Here is a 20770-nt window from a genome sequence, read left to right as displayed (position 1 = left end):
TTGGACATTCTCACTCTCCCAGCCCTTTGGAGATAGTTGAAAAGTGATTCTAGAAAGAGGCAAAGAGCACTGGTGCACAATTCCCGAGCATCGCCGCTCTCCATGTAAGCCTAATTATAGTCACCAAGGAAGTTTCTTTCTCATCTCTCCAGGTCTTCTGTGACAGCTCATCATTCTGGTGGCATTTTTGTCGGGAAAACCTCATTTCTATTTTTATTATGAGGACTGCTTGTCTTTACGAGCTCTTTGTACATAGATCAAGACGTTAGGAAGACCTGTGCTTTCCCCAGGCAAATGAGAATTACTAATTTTCTCTCTCTATTAAGGACTGTGCCATCTCCATCCACTGCAACAATATTTATTTCACATACTAAGACCACAAGGATCCTGGGATAAGGTTAACCAGTTCAGCACCAACAGCCTCACACTCCAAAGGCTTCTATCATTTATTGCCTTTGCTCATTTTCAACAGAGAAAGGAGCCATGTAGCTTCACCCTGACCTATGGAAGCAGGATCTTATTTAAGGTATGAAGCCCAAATCCCCACCCTGCTGTTTTCAGCACATTCATGAGACATACTTTTCTTAAGAGAAGGAAGTAGAGCCAGAGCTCAGACCTTTGGAATCCTATAAAGCCACATGATGTTTGTGTGATGAAGGTGGAAGAACTTGAAAGTTACATCATGTTATGCTTAGCCAAAATCACATCTGATGGTGACAAAAATTTACTTAGTATTAGAGGTTTCTCCATGCTACGCATTCTAAAAAATGATTTACATATATTATTTTACTTAATCCCCATGCCAAAAATTTTATTCATGCACTCACTCATTCATTCCTTATTTAATTCATATACAAATATTTATAGACTGGTAAATTATGTTCTAAACTTTGTGAGATGTCCCCAGTACACAGTGATTAGACACACAAACAAGCAAAGAGACAAACAAACAAAACTCAGTCTATTTACTCTGATGGAACTTTACTGGAGAGAGAGATTTTAAAAATCAATTCAAGCAGTTTCTTATACAACTAATGTCCCAGCAATTTCATCCTTGAGCATTTACCTTGGAGAAAGGAAACTTACGTTCACACAAAAACCTGTACATGAAGTTTTATTTATAATAGCTAAAAATAGGAATTCATCCAGATGTCCTTCAACAGATGACTGGTTAAACAAACAGTGGTCCGCATCACAGAATACTACTCAGCAATGAAAAGAAACAAAGGGTTGATGTACACAACAGCTTGGATGAATTTTCAAAGAACTATGCTGGGTAAAAGAATTCAACCCCAAAAGGTTATGAAGTGTATGATTCCATTTTTGAAATGACTAAATTTTAAAAATGGAGAACAAATTAGTGTTTGTCAAGTGTTAGAAATTGGGGGAGGTGGGGAGGGCAGATGTGGTTATAAAAGGACAAGGGAAAGAATCCTGTACTGACAGAATTTTTCTGGAAGTTGATTGTGGTGATGAACCCGCAAATCCACACGTGTGATAAAATTGCATGGAATGAAATACACCTCCCCCCACAAACACACACACCAATTAATGCAAGTAAAACTGGGGAAACCTGAAATAACATCAGCAGATCGTATCAGTGCCAACATCTTGGTTGTGATTCTGTATTATAATTTTGTCAAATGTTACCATTAGGGAGAACTGGATAAAAAGTACATGGAATCTCTCAGCATTATTTCTTACAACTGTATGCGACTCCACAATGATCTCAATAAACTTTTCCATCAAAAAATAAATTACACAGTTAATGTGATAAAGGCCAGTTGCGGTCAATGCTATAAAGGAAAAGAACCGAGTTTAACATTTTTAGAAAGAAACTATACATGGTGGGGCCTGGATTTAGACTAAGGGTGAGGAAAGACTTTTTTGGAGAGGTGGCATTTCATTGGGCAACGGAGAGATGTGTAGTTGGTGAGGAGAAAGGTGGGTGGTGAAGAGTTCCAGGAAAGGAAACAGTGTGTGGCAGGGATGGAGAAAGGGTGTGCGTGCTCGGGAGCAGAAACAGGAACACCGTGGAGAGAGGGAGTCCGATGTCGGGAGGCTGCAACCCAGGACGAGGGGCCACAGGTGAGTAACCTTCCTAATCCCGTATGAGAACCTAGATTCTACCCTTTCTTCTGTTGCAGGAAAAAGAGGCTCAGACAATCTATGTGAGGTCACCCACCTAGGAAGTGTCAGACCTAGCACTCAACATCAACACTACACCAAGTTCACTGTCTCGCCCCCAAAACTCTTTAAACACACATTTGCTGTTCAACCCAGCAATACCTCTCCCTAGGGATTTACCCAAGAGAGTTGAAAATGTATATTCATAGAAATACCTAGACACAAAGGTTTATAGCAAACCTTTCATAATCAGCAAAAACTGGAAAGAACCCAAAGATCCTTCAGCTGTTGAATAACAAACCTATTTGTAGCCACAATACGGTGATATTCAGAAATAACAGAGAAGAACGAACTATCAGTAGACAAAACTGCATGGAGGAATCTCAGATTCACCATATGCAGAGAAAGAAGTCGGACTCAAAGGCTACCTACGTAGGACTCCATTTACATGGCTTTCTAGAAAATGCAAAACTAAAAGGACTGAAAAGTGATTGACGATTGCCAGGGCTGGGGCTGGGGACTGGCTACAGACAGACCCCAGGGAACTTTTTTGGAGTGATGGATATGTTTGATATCCTGATGGTGGTGGTGATTATATCACTGTATGTCTTTGTTGAAACTTGCAGAACTGTATGCTAAAAAGGGCAAGTTTTATAAAATAGATAACTGACAAGAACCTGCTGTATAGCACAGGGAATTCTATTCAATACTCTGTAATGGCCTATATGGGAGAAGAATCTAAAAAACAAAAAAAGAGTGGATATACGTACAACTGATTCACTTTGCTGTACACCTGAAACTAACACAGCATTGTACGTCAACTATACTCCAATAAAAATTTTTAAAAAATAATAAATAAAAATGCAAAAAAAAGGTCAAGTTTTATTCTATATAAATTATACCTTGATAAACCTGACTTTGATCAAATGTGCAGGGTGAGCAGATATAGCTTAAATCCAGGGAAGAGCCCTTCTCACGTCTAGAAATTTCTGGGTAGCCCCAGGAGGCAGTGACGCGAATAAGAATCTTATTTTCAGGAGATGTAATGAAGGAAAATGAAGTGAGGATACAGCTTCTGGTAGGGTGGGACAGGGAAGACCCACTCTTCCTATTCTTAGGATCCATAGATGGAGCAGAAAGACTCCGCTCTGCAAGGTGGAACACTTGACTCTAAGTAGTCACTTGTTTTGCCCGGCTGGAAAAGGGACCTCAATTCTCTGAAACATGAGTTTGCTCACTTCACAAGGATGGCAAGGATGGATGGAATGGACGAACAGCTAAACAAAGCCAAAGTACGTGTTTTGTTTTTCTTCGTCTTTGAAGAAAACCAAAACTCTGTGTTCTGTGGCCAAAGAAGTCAAACTCAGGGCTGGGATTCAAGTCCTGCTCTGAATGCAAGTCCAGTGTGGAGGGAACCATATACCCTCAAACAGCTGACACAGGGCCAGCCCTAGGGCCAGAAATCACCCCAATGTCTGCTAATATGGCCCATTTGCTGCCATGGACCTGCTCTCACTAAGCCCCTGGGTTTCTCGAAGGTCTTACCCTGTGGGAACCATCAATTTTCTTTTCAGCTGCCGTGAGTCACTGGGAGGTGGCTTTGAGGCAGGGACAGAAGGTTTGGCCATTTCTGGAAGTTGCCTTTCCTCCTGTGGTTTCACCTTCAAGAAAGATGAACTCTGTGCCAACTCTGGGGGAGAGCTGGTTCAGGTCAGGCGATATTAGGATGAGCTGGCATCTTACACCCTGCCTGGCCTGTTAGCTAAGGCAACGCACCTGATCAAAGTCAGCCTGACTCTCTCAACCTGCCTCCATGCCAGACCCTCTACCCTCCACCCCTCTACCCTCTTCCCATAGTACTTTATTTTCATCTCTACTGTTGTCCTTATCATAACATATATTCATCATGCCTTCCTTCACCTGCTTCTTAAGTGCCCCATTTACCCCAAAGATGGCAAACACCCAGGGACAGGGCTGGGGTTTTGCGTGACTATAATCTGAACCCTTGACTCAGGTCTGAGTGTGACAAGAACTCAGCAAATGTCTGCTGAACAAACGAATAATAGAAAGCTTGGTGCTCGCACAGAGAAATGAATTCAGGAACAAACCTCCAAAGAGACCACCTAGTGAAAAGCAGAAAATATCATTAACTGGAAACAAGACATTTTTGAGAAATCCACATTTCAGCTTTACCAAAGAGACATTGTAGCACTTTGCCCAAGTGACATGTTATATACAGAGAAAATGCAGCATTTATTTCTATTACGTGGAGGCTTACTCTGTAAGTTAGAGAGGTTAGATGCTCAGCACGGGGTCCCCCACGTCCAAAGATCTATGTTAAAAAAAATAAAAGAAAGAAAGAAAAGGAAAGGGAAAAAAAAAAACATTTTAAAGAAAGAGTCACCAGAAACTTCTGTCGCTTTTATAATCCGAGAAAACAGGCCTTCTTATCATCCCGCATCAGTAGTTACATTTTAAAATCCAGCTCCTAAGACAACTATAACCAAATGTTTTCTTTGTTTTGTTGTTGTTGTTTTTGCGGTACGCGGGCCTCTCACTATTGTGGTCTCTCCCGTTGCGGAGCACAGTCTCCGGACACGCAGGCTCAGCGGCCATGGCTCACGGGCCCAGCCGCCCCACGGCATGTGGGATCCTCCCTGACCAGGGCACGAACCCGCGTCCCCTGCATCAGCAGACGGACTCTCAACCACTGCGCCACCAGGGAAGCCCCCAAATGTTTTTTAAAGAAAAGAAACAAAAAAAACAAGAAGAAAGCAATTGAACAATGAAACTTTAACTATTTTCATTTTCTAACCCCGATGAGAATAATTCCCTTTCGATGAGATAAATTTAGTCTGAGAGCAAGACAGCCTTAACCCAGCTGCATAATTCATTGGCAGCTTTAATCTTCAGAATGAATATTAGTGTACATTTCAGGTTTTACTGCATTTTTTAAACAAATGATATTTTAAGTTCAAAGTGAATATATCGTGAGTTGGCAGTTTGTAATACGTTTTTCCCTAAAAAGGAAATCAACATAAAATTCCTTTAGACCTTCTGATGTCAACTGCAGACTTGAGAACAATCTGAATACAGAAAATGTAGGATAAGAATGCAGACAAACAGAAGTCAACGTGATGCAGATATATTCAATAGACAGTCATGATCGACTTTTAATGAGCTGTAAAAGTATGGATGAACTTCCTTAAAAGGATATGCTAATTAATACAGGACACATCTACATGACGCAAAGGAATATATTTAGTCAATCACTGAAATGGTTTGCCTTCAAAATGTCCAACACCCCATGGTTTGTAAATGTCAAACATATATAGGAGTCTTTAGGCAGATATTATGATCTTGGGCAAATTTAAGGCTTAGCTGTCTAGAGACACAGGCAGGTTTAGTCTCTCTTTAAGTATTAATTTGGAGCCCGTCTATTTAGCTGGTGTATTTCCATATTTAGTCAAAAGGTGTGAGGAAGGCACACATTTGCAACCGGGTAATTTGTTGAACCAATATACCAAGTCTCACCACATCAACCATTTCCCACTTAAAACCATGTGCCTGGAATTTAAATACCTTAGGGTTTTAGAAACTTAGCAGAACCAAACACGTCTATGATACACTAAGCAATCTTTTTAGCTGCCTACTGATGAGCTGCATGACAGGTAAGCCTAACATTAATCTGTGTTGACCACCAATAAGGAACTGGCAAAGAATTTTTGCTTCTTTGGCACTGAAATCTTCACCTCAGTCTTAATCTTTGTTCTTTTATACCATCTTCTCCTCCTAGCATTTTATATCCTTTTCCCCCAAGTGGGCCATCTTCTTTTAAAATAGGAATGGTTCTAGAAGGAGAACAGCTGCAAAGGATTCTCAAATCTCTAAGAGGGGGTGATACCAATTTCATCTAATGAAACTAATACCAATTTCATCTGAACTAGTATTCCCACATACTCTATAATGGACTCTGCGTCCTCGTATCAATTCAATATCTTGACTCTTCTTTGCCTGAAGAAGTATGAAGACTATGATTTTCGGACAGTGCCCGCTCCGGTAGACCCCTCTCAAGCTTCTTCGGTATGTAAGGAACCCTGGTGTGAAGCTTAAGAACTAATGACCTCCCAGATTTAAACACTTGTATTTTCATGACCATCCAGGTTATGTTGGTTACAATGACCCCTAAACTAGCTGCATTGAATATCATGGCCTCCTCTTAACTATCTGGTGTTCAATTTGCCTTTGTCCATAGAACAGCATCCATCTGGTGGCTCAGAGGAGGTTTGACCATCCCACCCAGAGATGGGGGAGCTTTCAGGAAAGGCTTCTGAAAGGAGGGGGCATCAGAGAACAAACCACAAGGGATTTTCTCTGAGTAACTATATATGCATTGCAGTTGAATAACATGATATTTTGCTTCTTAATAATCCATCCATAACCAACAGACACCATTCCTCCAGGATGAATAACTTGTGAAAAAAAATCATTAAATAAAAGTTGGTTAATTGCATTTCTTAAGAAATCCAACTTTTTAATGTTTCTTCTGAGAGCAGAACTGTAGTATAGTCAAGTGATCAATTATCCTTTTTTTTCTTTTTCTTTTTTTTAAAGTTGCAGAATACAACATTTTCTTTCCTTAAAGGGCTGCAGACACATTCCCATTTCTTTCCATAAGAATAACTTGAAAAGGATGCAAAGTTACACAATCGACAATTCACTGCACACAAGCTGCTTTTGATTATATTGCCTCACAAACTAGATACTTTGCTGGGAAGCATAAAACTGTTTATCACTAAACATCTGAGATTCCACTCAGATAATTTACACATAATTAGTCAGAAGCCCACACTTCCTAGCGGTAGCATTACATCCTCTCTTACAGACTATTCTTAAGAACGTTTTTGGTAGCATAATGAGTATTTTATGAGGCTTTGTAATCAGTCTTAAGGTAGGTGGGAACAAAGGTGAATTACTCTTCAACATGATCAAATCATTACATCATTCAGTGCAGAATAATGATGAACTGAGGTTAGGAGAGGTAACCTGCCCAGGTATTTGGAGGTATTAGGAAATTCTGGTCTTTTCCAGAGGCATAAAATGAATTAAGTGATCCCGTAGGAAGTAGAAAAAAAAAAAAACACGAAAGAAATCAGCCAAGGAGAGAAGCCCCCTACTTAGATTTCCCTACCCTTTGCTCTCTATCAAGGAAGGAGATGAAAAAGCCAGGATATAGAGAAGGGAAGGAAAGCTAATGGTATTTTCTATCCGCGGAGTCTCTCTTTGCCCTCACAGATGCTAAGCTCTTTGGGGTCTAGTCTTGTATTTTCTAAACATCTGTCCTAAGACACAATCAAACCTTTGGTAGGAAAAACTGAGCCAACTGTCTCCAAACAGACTGACCATCACTTAAATATATAGAGTCATCGGGGAGAAGAGGAACATAGCGGGGTGGGGAAAAGTGTCACCATTTCATGATACAAAGACCAAAGCCAGAAATAGCTTGGTTTCTCGATACTGTATCGCTCTGCAGCCACACTTCAGACTTGGCACTGTGCCTCCAGGGGGTATTTCAAAATTGCCACCTTGCATGGTCCCTTCGAGTCCACAAAGCTGAGCTGTCCGGTTTCCATTTATGGGCAAGGAATTATGTTTTGGTTTCTCTTTATATTGCCTTTTCAACCAGAGAGGGTCTGTATCATGCGTTTATGCATGAAATTTAAGCAGCTTATAATCGCCGCTATATTCAGTGTATATACCATGACACAATTGTGGGTTTTTTCCCCCAGATTATTTACAAGGAGAGTCAGCAAAGCCAAGCCTTACAGCAATCCTTGGGAGATGCTGCTTGGATCCTTGGCTCCAGGACCAGTGAGACGCTATTCTCTGAGGGCTCACCCAGCTCTAAACTAGGCGACATGGAAAGGTACAGCTTCGAGATGGTCCCCTGGAGGCTGGAGATAGAAAAGTAGATTTGGATGCTGGTGGCATACACAATCAAGACAATGCCTATTAATTTTATAACTACCATCTTGGAAGACAGTGTGTCCAGGACTCCGATTGTGTTCCCCGTGTCAGCTAAGCTCAACATTTATACAGATTTCATCTCAACATTTTGTCCAAATTCAGCAGGCTTTCCGGATCATGTTCTCCCTCACTAAAGAAAGCCAAAAATTAAAAACGAAACCCAAAATAACAATTTTCATGTAATTATGGAAGCAAATGTATGTATGTCAAAAACTTACGTATAAGAACATCTGTGCTATACTTGTTTATGTTAATGCCTGCAAATAATAGTTCCCAATAAAAATATGACGAATAAATGAATGGTAAAGAACCAGAAGCAATGTACATGTCTAAAATAGGGGAAGGGTTAAGTAAAGGATAAATTGTTTGATATTTGAATATCATACAGCCACTTGAAATCAAGTTTTCAAGGAACGATGAACGGCATACACGGGAAATAACCATGGTGCAATGCTATTTTGGAACAGGTTAATAATGGATTGTATAATTTCAGTTGTGTGTCTGTTTTCTCCCCTCCCTCCTTCCTTCCCTCTCTCCCTCCCTTCTTCCCTCCATCCTTTCCTTCCTTCCTTTCTTGCCATCCATTCATCCATCCAACCATCCATCCCAGATATAAGCATAAGTGCACTGGTTAATGGAAGTCCAGAGTTCTACCGGCTCAGCGTTGCTTTCCCTACCCTCATCACTCCTTCCGGACCACTTACTCAGATTCTTGAGCTTCCTGAAATAGATTAGAAGCCTATGATCTCATCCAACCCTCCAAATCTGGACCATAAGGAAACTCGGTCCCAGAGAGAAGCTGTGATTCACTTCATGTTAGTGTCAGTAACAAGTTCAGAACAGAGAGGTCCCTAACTCTCAGGCATTCAACATATGTATGCATCCTCTGAGCTTAGGAAGAAAATGAGTTTCTTAAGTGAAAGAGCAGTGTGTGTGTGTGTGTGTGTGTGTGTGTGTTGTACACTTTGCAGTTGGATTACTTCCTTATGTGTGTCCCTGAGTAAGGCAGTTAAGCTTTCCAAATTTCAGTTTCCTCAACTATAAAATGGGGACAAAAAAATCATACCTCCTTTATGAGGTCGCTGTAAAGATTAAAGGACTTAATATAACTAGGGTTTATAATAGTATTTACCTGGAACATAGTAATTCCTCACTCAGCCTTAGCTAATTTTATATTATTTATTAATGTTGTTATTTCTATCTGAAAGGCTACGTAAATCTCTTGGATAGACAAAGGTGGTATAAGCAAAGATCTCAATTCGTTTCCTGGATTTCATAAAGCCAGGGAGAAAATTTCACACTGTGTTGTTTTCCAGTGCTCTGTGTCATTTCAAGTGTTTAAGTGCTGAGTTTTACTTAGTGGAAAGGGGTATCCTTCACCCAGTGTTCAGAAACATGGAGATTTAATAAAAAGTATGATGGACTTAAGTAATACTACAGAAAAACAGAAACAATCGATGACATATTGAGAATTACATAACATATTTGTGTATGGCAAATAATGAAATGATGCAGTAGCAAAGAAAGAGAGAGAATAACAAATGTGACATTGGGAAAATAAACAGTTTTATGAACAAGGCAATGAGATGGGCGTGGCAAAAGCCTTCTGAATTGTGCTCCCAGGGATGGAGGGTTTTGGTAAGACTACCAACATCCTATATTTAGAAAGAATGCTCACTTTTCATCAGAACAAAGCCTCACAAATTGCAAAGCTATTTCTCTTACCCTTTCTCACTCATCCTCACAAAAATCCTGGAACGTAGGTGTCTCCTTTTTAGTTTCTCAGTTGAGAAAGCCAAGGTAGAAAGAGGTGAAGCAACTCGCTCTAGGTCACCCGGATTCAATGAGGGAGAGCTGGCACTTGTCCTTCCATCAAGGCCAAATCTCAGTGACTCTTTAGGCATCTGAGAATACCCCAAATGGACCCATTGTTCCTAATGTATGAAAATGAAATGCTTAGAGATGAGACCCCACCAAGCCATCATTCAGAGCTTCAGTCCAACCTGAGGTCTGGTCGGGGTGTATGGAACTGGTAACCCAAAGATGCAGCAAAGAGTAGTGTTTCCATAAGCACCACAGTCTGGGATCATTGGTGAGGATGAAGGGGGAGGGCAAGGAAGGAAGGAAGGAAGGAAGGAAGGAAGGAGGGGAGGGAGGGAGAGGGAGGGAAAGAAAGAAAGAGAGAGAGAGAAAGAGGAAGGGAGGGAGGGAAGGAGGGAGGAAAGAAGGAAGGAAGAAAGAAAGAGGAAGGAAAGAAGAAGGGAAGGAGGGAGGGAGGAGGAAAACAAGAGCTAGACCTTCCGTGAGAGGAATATAAAGCAAGAGGATGTTCCTGAGAGGTTTCAGGAAGCGTGTGGGGAGCTTACAAACCCCAAACACAGGGGATGCACAGGCTGTGATCTCAAGCCCCCATCACCCTTTCTGCCCAGTAGTGTCTCTAATTTACAAGAAGAGTATGTAACTCCAAGGACGAGAAAGCAGCAAGAGTGTTACAAGAGAGGAGGAGGTTTCCTGGAAGGCTGGGCACCCCTGGGATATCCAGCAGGTTTATAAGCACAGGGGACAGGGTGAGAAGAGCTCCCAGGAGTAGCTCTGAGATTTTTCCCGAATGAAACTACTTAGTTATTCAGAATAAGACCCTAGAAGATGGTTAATTGTGGGAAACTACTTGACTCTCTAGAAACACGACTGCTTTGCCCCCACCCCTGTGAAAACTATTTTTTAAATCAGGGTTTCCCAACATCTGGCATGGGAGCCCTGGGTGGTAGATCAGATGGTCTTAGTTGGTAGTCACAGATTTATTTTTAATATTAAGTTACTTGCATAGCGACGCTTCAGTTTATAACACTGGGTTTCTATTTACTGCGGTGACATAAATACATTCAGATAAAAGCAAATTAATTCGACATTTAGTAAATAATAAAACAGCAATAAAACAATAAGAAAATGGCCAACGTTATAGCAGTGGAACGGGGGTGACTGAAATGTCACTGGCCTGCGTTTAAGGGTAATTTTTAAATGGGGAAGAAAGGCACTCTATGTATGGGGGGGCGGGTGTTCATGTTGGCTCTTCCCACCAAACAGCACAGTTCCAGTGGTTCCAAGTCCAAATAGCACAGTTCCAGTGGTTCCAAGTCAAGCCTGTGTCTTTGAAGCTGAGAAGATGCTTGCAAATGTTCTCACAAACACAAAGGATGGAAATCAAACGTTACGCAGTGCGTGCGGATAAGAAAGGAGATCATGGGGCAGAATGTTCAAGTGCTCCCCATCCTCATTTAGGGGAAAAGCATGCTCAGAATATGGACTTGAATCTTATATTTAGCCTCCACGCATGATCCTTCAAAATGTGCACAATGTGATACTCTCTATTTCAGGTCTTCTTTAGAACTATGATGCAATGCAGCAAAATAAGGGAAGCTTAAATTACCTCGCTGTTTAAGCAGGGCTAATAAAGACACAGGCCCTGACTTGCAAACATCTATGTCTTCCAAATGGCTTGGGACACAGCCCCACCGTGACCCTCTAGCCTCTTCTACTTAACAGGATAGGAAGGGGGTTCCCAGATGTGGAAGGAATTTTAGTTAAAAAATAACGATGGTATTGAAAGGAAGGTTTTAGAGAGTTGGTCCAGAAAGGGAGAAAGTGGGGTGGTTGACAGGGAGAGAGGAGGAAGGCCGGCAAGCTAACGGTAGATGCAAACTCAAGCACCCGTTGGGATCAATCAGACGCGATAAATTATTGAAATGAACAGTAGTGAATGTTCCCAGAGCTTCTGTTTTTAAAGAGAAGGTGGAACCCAGATTTTTGTGTGATGACAACAAATTCAGTAGTCCAAGCACTATACATACGAAATAAAATAAAAGTGGGCTTTGGGCTGCTTGGAGATGAGCCAGCACTGAGCAACCACTGAATTGAAGGTAGATGTGACTTTGGCCACGTCTATCTTCCTTATCATTCCCAGATGTTTTCATTTCTATTACATTTCTGAAAATTCCTTCTATAAGGGAAAGATTTATTTAGAATAGTCAGTAGAGTTTTTTTGTTGTTGTTTTTTGGTTTTTTTTTAATCCAAAGCCGGAGAGATGCTTCTGTTGGTCACTCACATATTCCTGTGAATTGCTTTAATCAGACTGCTCTCCTGACTCACATCCAGCTGAGAGGGTCCTTTCATCTTGCCTGCTCCTCCCTAGAGGCAGAATAGAGCTGGAGCTTACAGACTCAGGGGATATAATGGCTGGGCCAGATTCCAGTAATAGCTCCACTTTTTACCAGGTAGCATTAGTTCCTCAATTTGTAAAGTGAGGTTAAAAGTACCTACCTCCTAGGATGGCTGTTATGCATGAGGGCATCACACATGTTTGCTACTTGCATTACTAAACAGCCAAGTTAAAAAGGGGGAGTTTTAAACAAGGAGGTAAGAATATTTGCCTCTCAAGTTGATACAAGTATAAAATAATACAGGCAGACCTTGTTTTATTGTGCTTCGCAGAGAGTGTCTCTTTTACAAAGTGAAGGTTTGTGGCCACCCTGTGCTGAGCAAGTCTATAGGCACCATTTTTCCCAGCGGCATTTGCTCACTTCCTGTCTCCGTGTCACATTTTGGTAATTCTCGAGATATATTTTTCATTGTTATTATATTTGTTACGGTGATCAGTGATTTTTGATGTTACTATTTCAAGAAAGATTATGACTCGCTAGAGTTTCAGATGATGGTTAGCAACTTTTAGCAATGAAATATTTTTAATTAAGGTATGTATTGACACATTGTTTTTATATATAATGCTACTGTGCATTTAATAGACTACAGTATAGCATAAATATAACTTTTATATACACTGGGAAACCAAAAAAATTGTGCAACTTGCTTTACTGTGATGTTTGCTTTATTGTGGTGGCCCGGAACTGAACTAATAATACCTAGGAGGTGTGCCTGTATCAAATAACACGGGCAATGGCGAGATGAGACGGCGTCCTAACAGACTACCATCATGGGATGTACACGGCACAACTCGTTTCACCAGCAACTGCATGAAATCTATTCAAGAGGTATAAAGCTGCTCATATCTTTGACCCCAAAATAACACTTTTTAGAATTTAGTCCAAGGAAGCACTCAAGAATGTAAACAAAGGCTTACATAAAAGAATGTTCTCTGTGGCATTATTAGTAATAATAGTAAGGGAGAGGGAGACCAAAGAACAAATTCTTAAATGTCAACGGTGGAGACAAATTCTGATGCTGTAAAAAGTTATGGAATCATTAAATATAATTTTGAAAAATGATTAATGGCATAGTAAAATGTGCATGTTTTAATGCCAAGTTAAAAACGTAGGGTAAGTTTTGAAAATACAGAGTCTAATATTGTAAAGGTACACGTACACACACACACACACACACACACACACACACACACACACACTGAACAGACCAACAAGAGAAATATTAAAATGTTGAGTGTGATTCCAACTATATGACATTCCGGACAAGGCAAAACTATGGAGACAGTAAAAAGATCAATGGTTGCAAGGGGTTGGTGAGGAGGGAAGAATAGGTAGCGTACAGGGGATATTTTAGGGCAGTGAAAATCCTCTGTATGATATTCTAATACTCTAATGGCATGTCATTATACATTTGTCCAACAAACCCAGAGAATCTACAAGACCAAGAGTGAATCATAATGCAAACTATGGACTTTCGGTGATGATGATGTATCAGTGCAGGTTCATTGATTCTAACAAATGTGCCACAGTGGTGTGGGATGTTGATACCAGGGAGGCTGTGCATGTCGAGGGCAGTAGATGTACACGAAATCTTTGTACCTTCCTCTCAATTTTGCTGTGAACCTAAAACTACTCTAATAAAATAAAGTCTGAATTAAAAAAAAAAGTTAAGAGTGATTACTTTGGAGCAACAGGCAGCTGATAAGTGATTTTTGCTTTTGCATGCATTTCTAAATGTTTTTCAAATGAAAATATGTTGTTTTTCTAAGCAGAACATTATTAAAAATGGGTTTAAAGGGCGTGCGTGTGTGGAGTGGGAAGCATTGAGAAGTTGAAGAAAATGTGAAATAAAGAACCAAAATGCTGTATACTCTATGAATTCTGGGTGAGAAAAAGGCTAGATCTGAAGTTGGGGTATTAATTCCCAAACAAAACATGGATAGGATTGAATTATAGTTATACGAGCTCAAGTAAAATAACTTACTGTAGTCACAAGATAACTCCAAACCATCAGGAGTGTAATCTATTGTTTATCAGCTGCAAAGCACAAGGCAACTGGTAATTCAAACTCCTCATTAGAACGTGTTACTTCACAGGATCTTCGGAAAGAGATGTAATGCACTCCTGAGAAGGGGCGATTTGGGTTTGAGGAAGACCCACAGGTCCTCCCAGACTGCAAGTCCCAAGCCCTTTTTGCCCCAAGAGCCACGAGCAATCGGAGAGCTCGGGAGAAAGACAGCGGCCCCTACCGTCCATTCCCCACATAACATCCAAAATACTGTGAAAATGCAAATTACTCCAGTGTTTCTGACTCAACTGAAGTCCTCCCGTTGCATTTAGAATAAAATCCAAACTCTTTATTATGGGGCCACGATGCTCTACTTTGCCTACCCCTTTCCAGGCCCCCTGGTCTTCTCCCTGCTCTCCTTGCTCACCCTTTTTCTGTTCTGGTGGCCCTTTGGAACCTGTTCTCTCTCTCGGGCGCAGCTCTTCCCAACGCTGGCTTCGTTTCTTCCAATCTCACGCCTCAGCCCAGGAACCTGTTCAAAGTGTCCTCTGAAGACGGTTTCCAGCATTATAATCCCTGTTCCAGTTAATCCCTGTACTCTAGTCATATTTTGTTTTGTTCTCTCTTTCCACCACTTACCACTGTCTGAATTTATCTGAAGTTATTAACATTATTTTGTTTCTTTCCTGTCATATAGAGAGAAGGTAAGCTCCGTAAACACAGGGGCTTCATTTCTCTTGTGCATCACTGTTATGGACTGAATTGTATTGCCCGCCCCCCTCAGATTCACAGGTTGAACCGATAACCCCCGATGTGACTGCATTTGGAGATGGGGCCTTTGATAGATAATTAGGTGTAGATGAGGTCACGAGAGTGAGGTCCTCCTCCCTACCTTGACTTCATCCATCTTTTTCTACCACGTGAGAAAGCTGCCAGCCTACAACCAGGAGGACTCTCACCAGAACCCAGCCATGGTGGAACCCTGCCTTGGACTTCTGGGCTCCAGAACTGTGAGAAAATAAATGTCTGTTTTGTAAGTCACCCAGTCTGTGGGATTTTGTTATGGCAGCCTGAGCTGAATCAGACAGCTAGCATACCTTTAGTGCCTAGAACAGAGGCTGGTATCTACTAGGCATTCGATAAATATTAATACAGAAAGGGTTTGGGGGTTTACAATGCTCTTGACAAAGCAGAAACAATGGGAGTGACCCACTTAAAAGTTCTGGGGGTCCCCCAATTGGAAAACACAAATGCATTCGGCCAAGAATTGCTTGCTGGGGTTGATTTGGGGAAGACAGAAAGTGTTGACTTCTTCTTGGCCTGTTGAAGTTTCCCATGTAAAGTTAAACTGGGAGGCATAGGTTTCAAATGGACATATATAACTTCTTAAAAAAATTTTATTTTATATTGGACTGTAGTTGATTTACAATGTTGTGTTGTATGTTTCAGGTGTACAGCACAGTGATTCAGTTACACATACACATGTATCTATTCTTTTTCAAATTCTTTTTCCGTTTAGGTTATCACAGAATATTAAGCAGAGTTCCCGTGCTTTACAGTAGGTCCTTGTTGGTAATCTATTTTATTTTTTTTTTTTTTTTTTTTTTTTTTTGCTTGTCAAATAACCCTTTATTATTTTTCTTTGCAGTTCTTAACTAGCTGGACATTCCACTGCACCACTGTTGATGTCATCTATGATGTCGTGAGGGTGGCGGCCATCAACATTGCAGCCCACAGACTGGGCGGTCCCCAGGATCTCTTTAATGGTTCCAGAGAGTTCTCTAGCTAAAGATCGATGCCGCATCTGCCGGGCAATGCTGACAATCTCATCAAAAGTGATGTTTCCACTGTGCTTAATGTTTTTCTGCTTCTTTCGGTCTCTTGGCGGTTCCTTGAGGGCTTTGATGATCAGGGCAGAGGCAGAAGGTACCACCTCAATCTGGGCCTGTCGGTTCTGAATGGTCAGTTTCACTGTAATCCTCAGACCCTTCCAATCACCAGTTGCCTTGGCGATGTCATCACCAACTTTTTTTGGAGACAGACCCAGGGGGCCGATCTTGGGGGCCAGGGCAGACGTGGCACCGACTTCCCCACCGGTGCACCTCAGGTACACGACTTTGATCTCGTTGGGGTCGAACTTAGGCGGCATGGTGGAGGCGGCTGGTGTCGGATGAACCCGGATTCGGGACGACCGAAGAAAGTTGCACCTTAGCCTCCTCCGAGCCGAAAACCGAAAGACGGGTAATCTATTTTAAATAGAGTAGTGTGTATATGACTTTCTCACTAACTTTTTACGCTCCACGTGCTTTAGAATTTAGACCATGGTAGGCAAATTATGGCCCAGGAGCCATATCTGTCCCAATGTCTGTTTTTGTGCAGCCAATGAGCTAAGAATGTTTTTTTACATTTTTAAATAGTTGAGAAAAATCAAAAGGAAAAGAATCCTTCATGTCACGTGAAAATCATATGAAATTTCAATTTCGGTGTCCATAAATCAAGTTTTATGGGAACACAACCATGTTTATTTGTTTATATATTCTCCATGGATGCTTTTGTGTTGCAGTAGCAGATCTGAATAATCGTGGCATGGAATGCAAGGTTCGCAACCCCTGAAATATTTGCTCTCAGGTCTTTACAAAAAAACCCAGCTCAGACACTTAATAGCTGTGTGAGTTTGGGTAAGACACTAGACTTCTCTGAGGCTTAAGTCTCCTCTTGTAAGCTGAGGGTCATGGGTTTTGTCTCACAAAGCTATTGTGATTTCATCGCAATGCCTTGAAGAAATATGAAATCTGCTTTTCACTTGCTGTGTCATTTGTTTGTAGTTTAATGTTCAGTAGCTCTCCTTGGGTTTACTGATCTTGTATTTCCTCCGGCCCAGTCCACTCCCATCTTCCTTCACATTTACCTTGTGTTTTTGAATGAACACAGCCTAGTGGATCAGTGCTTGGGGTCTGCAGTTTGGCAGCCTGACCCTTTAGTTTCTAAGCTTCCTCTCTTTTGCTGAAAAGGGGATGACAACTTTGCTTAGGGTTGCTGTAAATATGAAAGGTAACAATCATCTAGGCACGTGCCTGGCTGGGTGGCTGTGAGCTTTGGATGGTAACAAGGACTCAGCCAGATCCATCCCCAAGTTCCCTTGGTGTTTATTTTGTCCTTTCAATTTCATCATTCCTTCTCCTATCGGCCCATCACTTCTTCTAGCTCAGCCATCCCCTGTAGTCTTGGAGCCTGGACCCAGATCATCCAAGGAACACTAGGTGCCACATCCCAGAGACTCTGATTTAAACTGGGCTGTTCCAGGGCCAGGCATCAATACTCATTACAGACTCTTTATATTGTTCTTACACCAAGCCAGGATTGAGAATCAGTGGTTCTAGTCTCTCGATACACCATTCCTGGAAGTATCAAAACTCTGGGGGATTTCAAGGGCCCACACATGCCTAATGAGAGGACCAAACAAAGCGTCTTTGACTCCCATGTGTTTCTTGGGTACTGAGGATGGTTGCCAGGTGCCTTCGTGTTGCTGGAGGTACCAGGAAAAGTGACTCATGGCTCTTGTCTCAAGTGGCTCAGAATCTAACAGAGAACACAGATGCATGTTTGAAACATCCGCAACAGGATTCAATTTGTCATTTACTGAGTGTCTAAAAAAGGCACAAGGGTGGTGGCCGGTTAGCTCAGTTGGTTAGAGCGTGGTGCTAATAAAAAAGGCACGAGGACAATGCAGACACTTGGTTGGGCTTCATGAGAGCCTGGCAGGGTGGTGGGGAGGGGAGAACAATCATTCTGCCTTCAAAGCCTGCGGACAACTTCAGACTCCTTCTTGTGGCCCATCACCTTCCTACCACCAGGGTACGCTGGGGCCCCGGGGAATTCAACCTCTTGTCCAATGCCACCAAACTGCAGGTCCTTCCAAGCAGGTTCTGGTTTTCCAATAAGAACAGTAAAGTTCCAATAAGTTTCTCTCTCCACTCCCCTCTCTGATACTGAGTACCCGTTCACCCTAGCGTTCAGACTAATTTAGAAAAAGAAATGGATTCCCAAGCCTACGACTGCCTTTGCAACAACTCTTCTGCCCCCTCGGTGCATGCCGGGCATGGCATCTTCCCTTCAGTGACGGCCAAGACACCTGTTGATTAGCCAGCCACCTCCGTGTCCTCCTCTGTCCCCTAACAGGTGGCAGACGGTGCCTGGAGAGAGCTAGAAAGGTTATGATAATAGCCTGAGGCAGGAGGGGATAAAAGTTGGATACAGGATGAAGTGCAATGGTTGCCCCATATGCTAGGGCACCATGGGTGGATGTATAAGTGGTTGACTGCAGTAGGGATAACTCTGACATTCTTTTTCTTCCAATATATGTATCCACATCTGCCTAACATTCACCACGCATTTTTCTGTGCCATATTTCCCAAAAATGGTTCCCCAAAGGCGGAAAACACTGAAACCTTCAAAAGAAAAGTCAACTGTTTTCCTCATTGATATAAAGAAGGAACCAGTATGGAAAAGGATAAGGAGGAAAAGACAGAGCATAAGTATGACTCGACAACAGCCACTACTCCACCCCTGAAGGAATGACTTGCAGTGGTCCTCCATCCTGTCTGTGCATTAGAATCACCTGGAGGACTTCTCACACTGTGGATGCCCAAGGGGCCTGACATTTTGACCAAATGACTCTGAAACTTTGGGAACGGGGTCTGGCATCAACACAGGGCTTTGAAATCTCTCCAAGAGGATTCTAGTGTCAGGTTCATATCATTGTACTTTGTTCTCCCAACCATCCTATGAAGTTGATATGATGATGAAGATGACGGTGGTGATGATGATGATGCCCATTTTTATCAATAAGGAAAATGATGCTCAGACTAGCCTCCCATTAGATAACTAGTAAATATCAGAGTGGAACAGTAACTTCTGAGCTTGGGTTCCTAAGCATCATGCTATGCTGCTGTCTACAGAGAAGTCTTTAAACTTAACATGGCTTTAGGAAGGAACCAAGTACTGCTGGGAGCTATCTCCTTCACAGATCAAGCTTTCCTGTTGTCAGGGAGATAACAAGGGACCCATTCATTCACTTTCCCACAGCATCTAATTTTTAGCTATAAGGCACCAAACACAGACTAGGCTCTACACTAGGCTACGGAGGATAGAGTTTGCTGCCCTAAAGTCTGGGCCTCACCATGTTGGTGGTGTTGATGATGGTGCAACCACAAGCCGAGATCTCTTGAGGACCCACCATGTATCAGTTCCACTTTATACATCAAATACTGCTTCCTTTAATACTCAGCACTATTTCGCAATAGAAGGTGAAGGCTCAGAGATGCGAAGTGACTCGCCCAAATTTACACAGCCGAAACATGCTAGGGCTAGAGCGGGGATCCTGGCAGCCTGGCTCTGTTGGAAATGTCACCTAGAGCAGAAGTGCTGACACGATGCCACTGTTCCTCTAAATTTCTCTATTTCCATTTTCTGTTATTCCTCAGGTTGAGTAGTACACGCCCTGCTGATCTTGGGGGGAAACTTCCTCCGTCTCCCAAAGAGACTCAAATCCTTGGCAGTGAACTTTCCTGACCCTTGAAGGGACAGTGAGACACTTAACCAGAGCCTAGCACTTACCCTAATCATGGGGCCAACCCCAGTGAGTGCATCAGAATTCCCCCTGGGCCTTAATTAGATACGGGTTCCATAACTCTCATGCTGGGGTCGATAGAAAAGCAATTTTTCCATTTGGTCTCTCTGAGGACCCTGCTTTTTTGCTAGCCCAGGGAGGTAGCCCATGCATGTGGTATACCCTGAGGTCAATAAAAAGCTTTAGAATCCTTCAGGATTGAGTGGAAAATATTCTCATTATAACATTAGAAAAACTTTAAAAAAATAAATCAATGAAGTAATGGGATATAACACCGAATGAGCCCTTTAGGTAGACTCAATTGTTTTACCCACATAAAGCCTCTGGATGACGCATAATGGAGATGCAATGAGTTATTCACTGAAGATGCAGCCTGGGAGATCCAAGGAGATGAGTAGCAGTTAAAGGGGGAGGGAGCATCTCAATAGGAATGAAAACAGAAACCAAAGATAATATTATCCCCAAAGTCAAAACTAGGGGTTTCATGGGTGATTTGGAGGATGGTTGATTTTGTTTGTTTCTTTCACTGTTGTTGTTGTTGTCATGTTTTAGAGAAACTGTTCATGGAATTTTAATAAAATACATGTTGCATTATTTCACCTTTTAATTAAGATCAAGAGTGAAGCATGCCTGGATTACTGAGAAGTCTGAATTAGTAGCTAAAAGGCAATGCAGTTCTATTTCTCCTAAATGCAACAACTTTCATTAAGTTTACAGCATGTCATTCCATGGTGATCCCGAAAGAGTTCTGATTTGATCTG

The 20770-nt window shown here is 41.8% G+C and overlaps 2 protein-coding genes across 11 annotated transcripts in view; both read right to left on the bottom strand.

The window, feature by feature from the left end:
* The window catches only part of RBFOX1 (RNA binding fox-1 homolog 1), a 1483287-nt gene that overhangs the window by 392373 nt on the left and 1070144 nt on the right, over positions 1 to 20770 (bottom strand). The window lies entirely within an intron of this gene.
* Positions 15981 to 16616, bottom strand: LOC132438761 (large ribosomal subunit protein uL11). The gene has a single exon (XM_060033038.1). It carries the CDS (start codon positions 16527 to 16529, stop codon positions 16032 to 16034), a length of 498 nt encoding a protein of 165 aa, XP_059889021.1. The 5' UTR covers positions 16530 to 16616; the 3' UTR covers positions 15981 to 16031.

Source organism: Delphinus delphis, chromosome 15 (assembly GCF_949987515.2).
Source record: "Delphinus delphis chromosome 15, mDelDel1.2, whole genome shotgun sequence".
NCBI lineage: Eukaryota > Metazoa > Chordata > Mammalia > Artiodactyla > Delphinidae > Delphinus > Delphinus delphis.
Note: the sequence above shows the minus strand (reverse complement) of the source record. Positions and strands in the feature narration are given on the sequence as shown.

Excerpts from the sequence above, each read along its gene's own strand:
- LOC132438761 (XM_060033038.1), bottom strand. The coding sequence starts at position 16,529 with ATGCCGCCTAAGTTCGACCCCAACGAGATCAAAGTCGTGTACCTGAGG.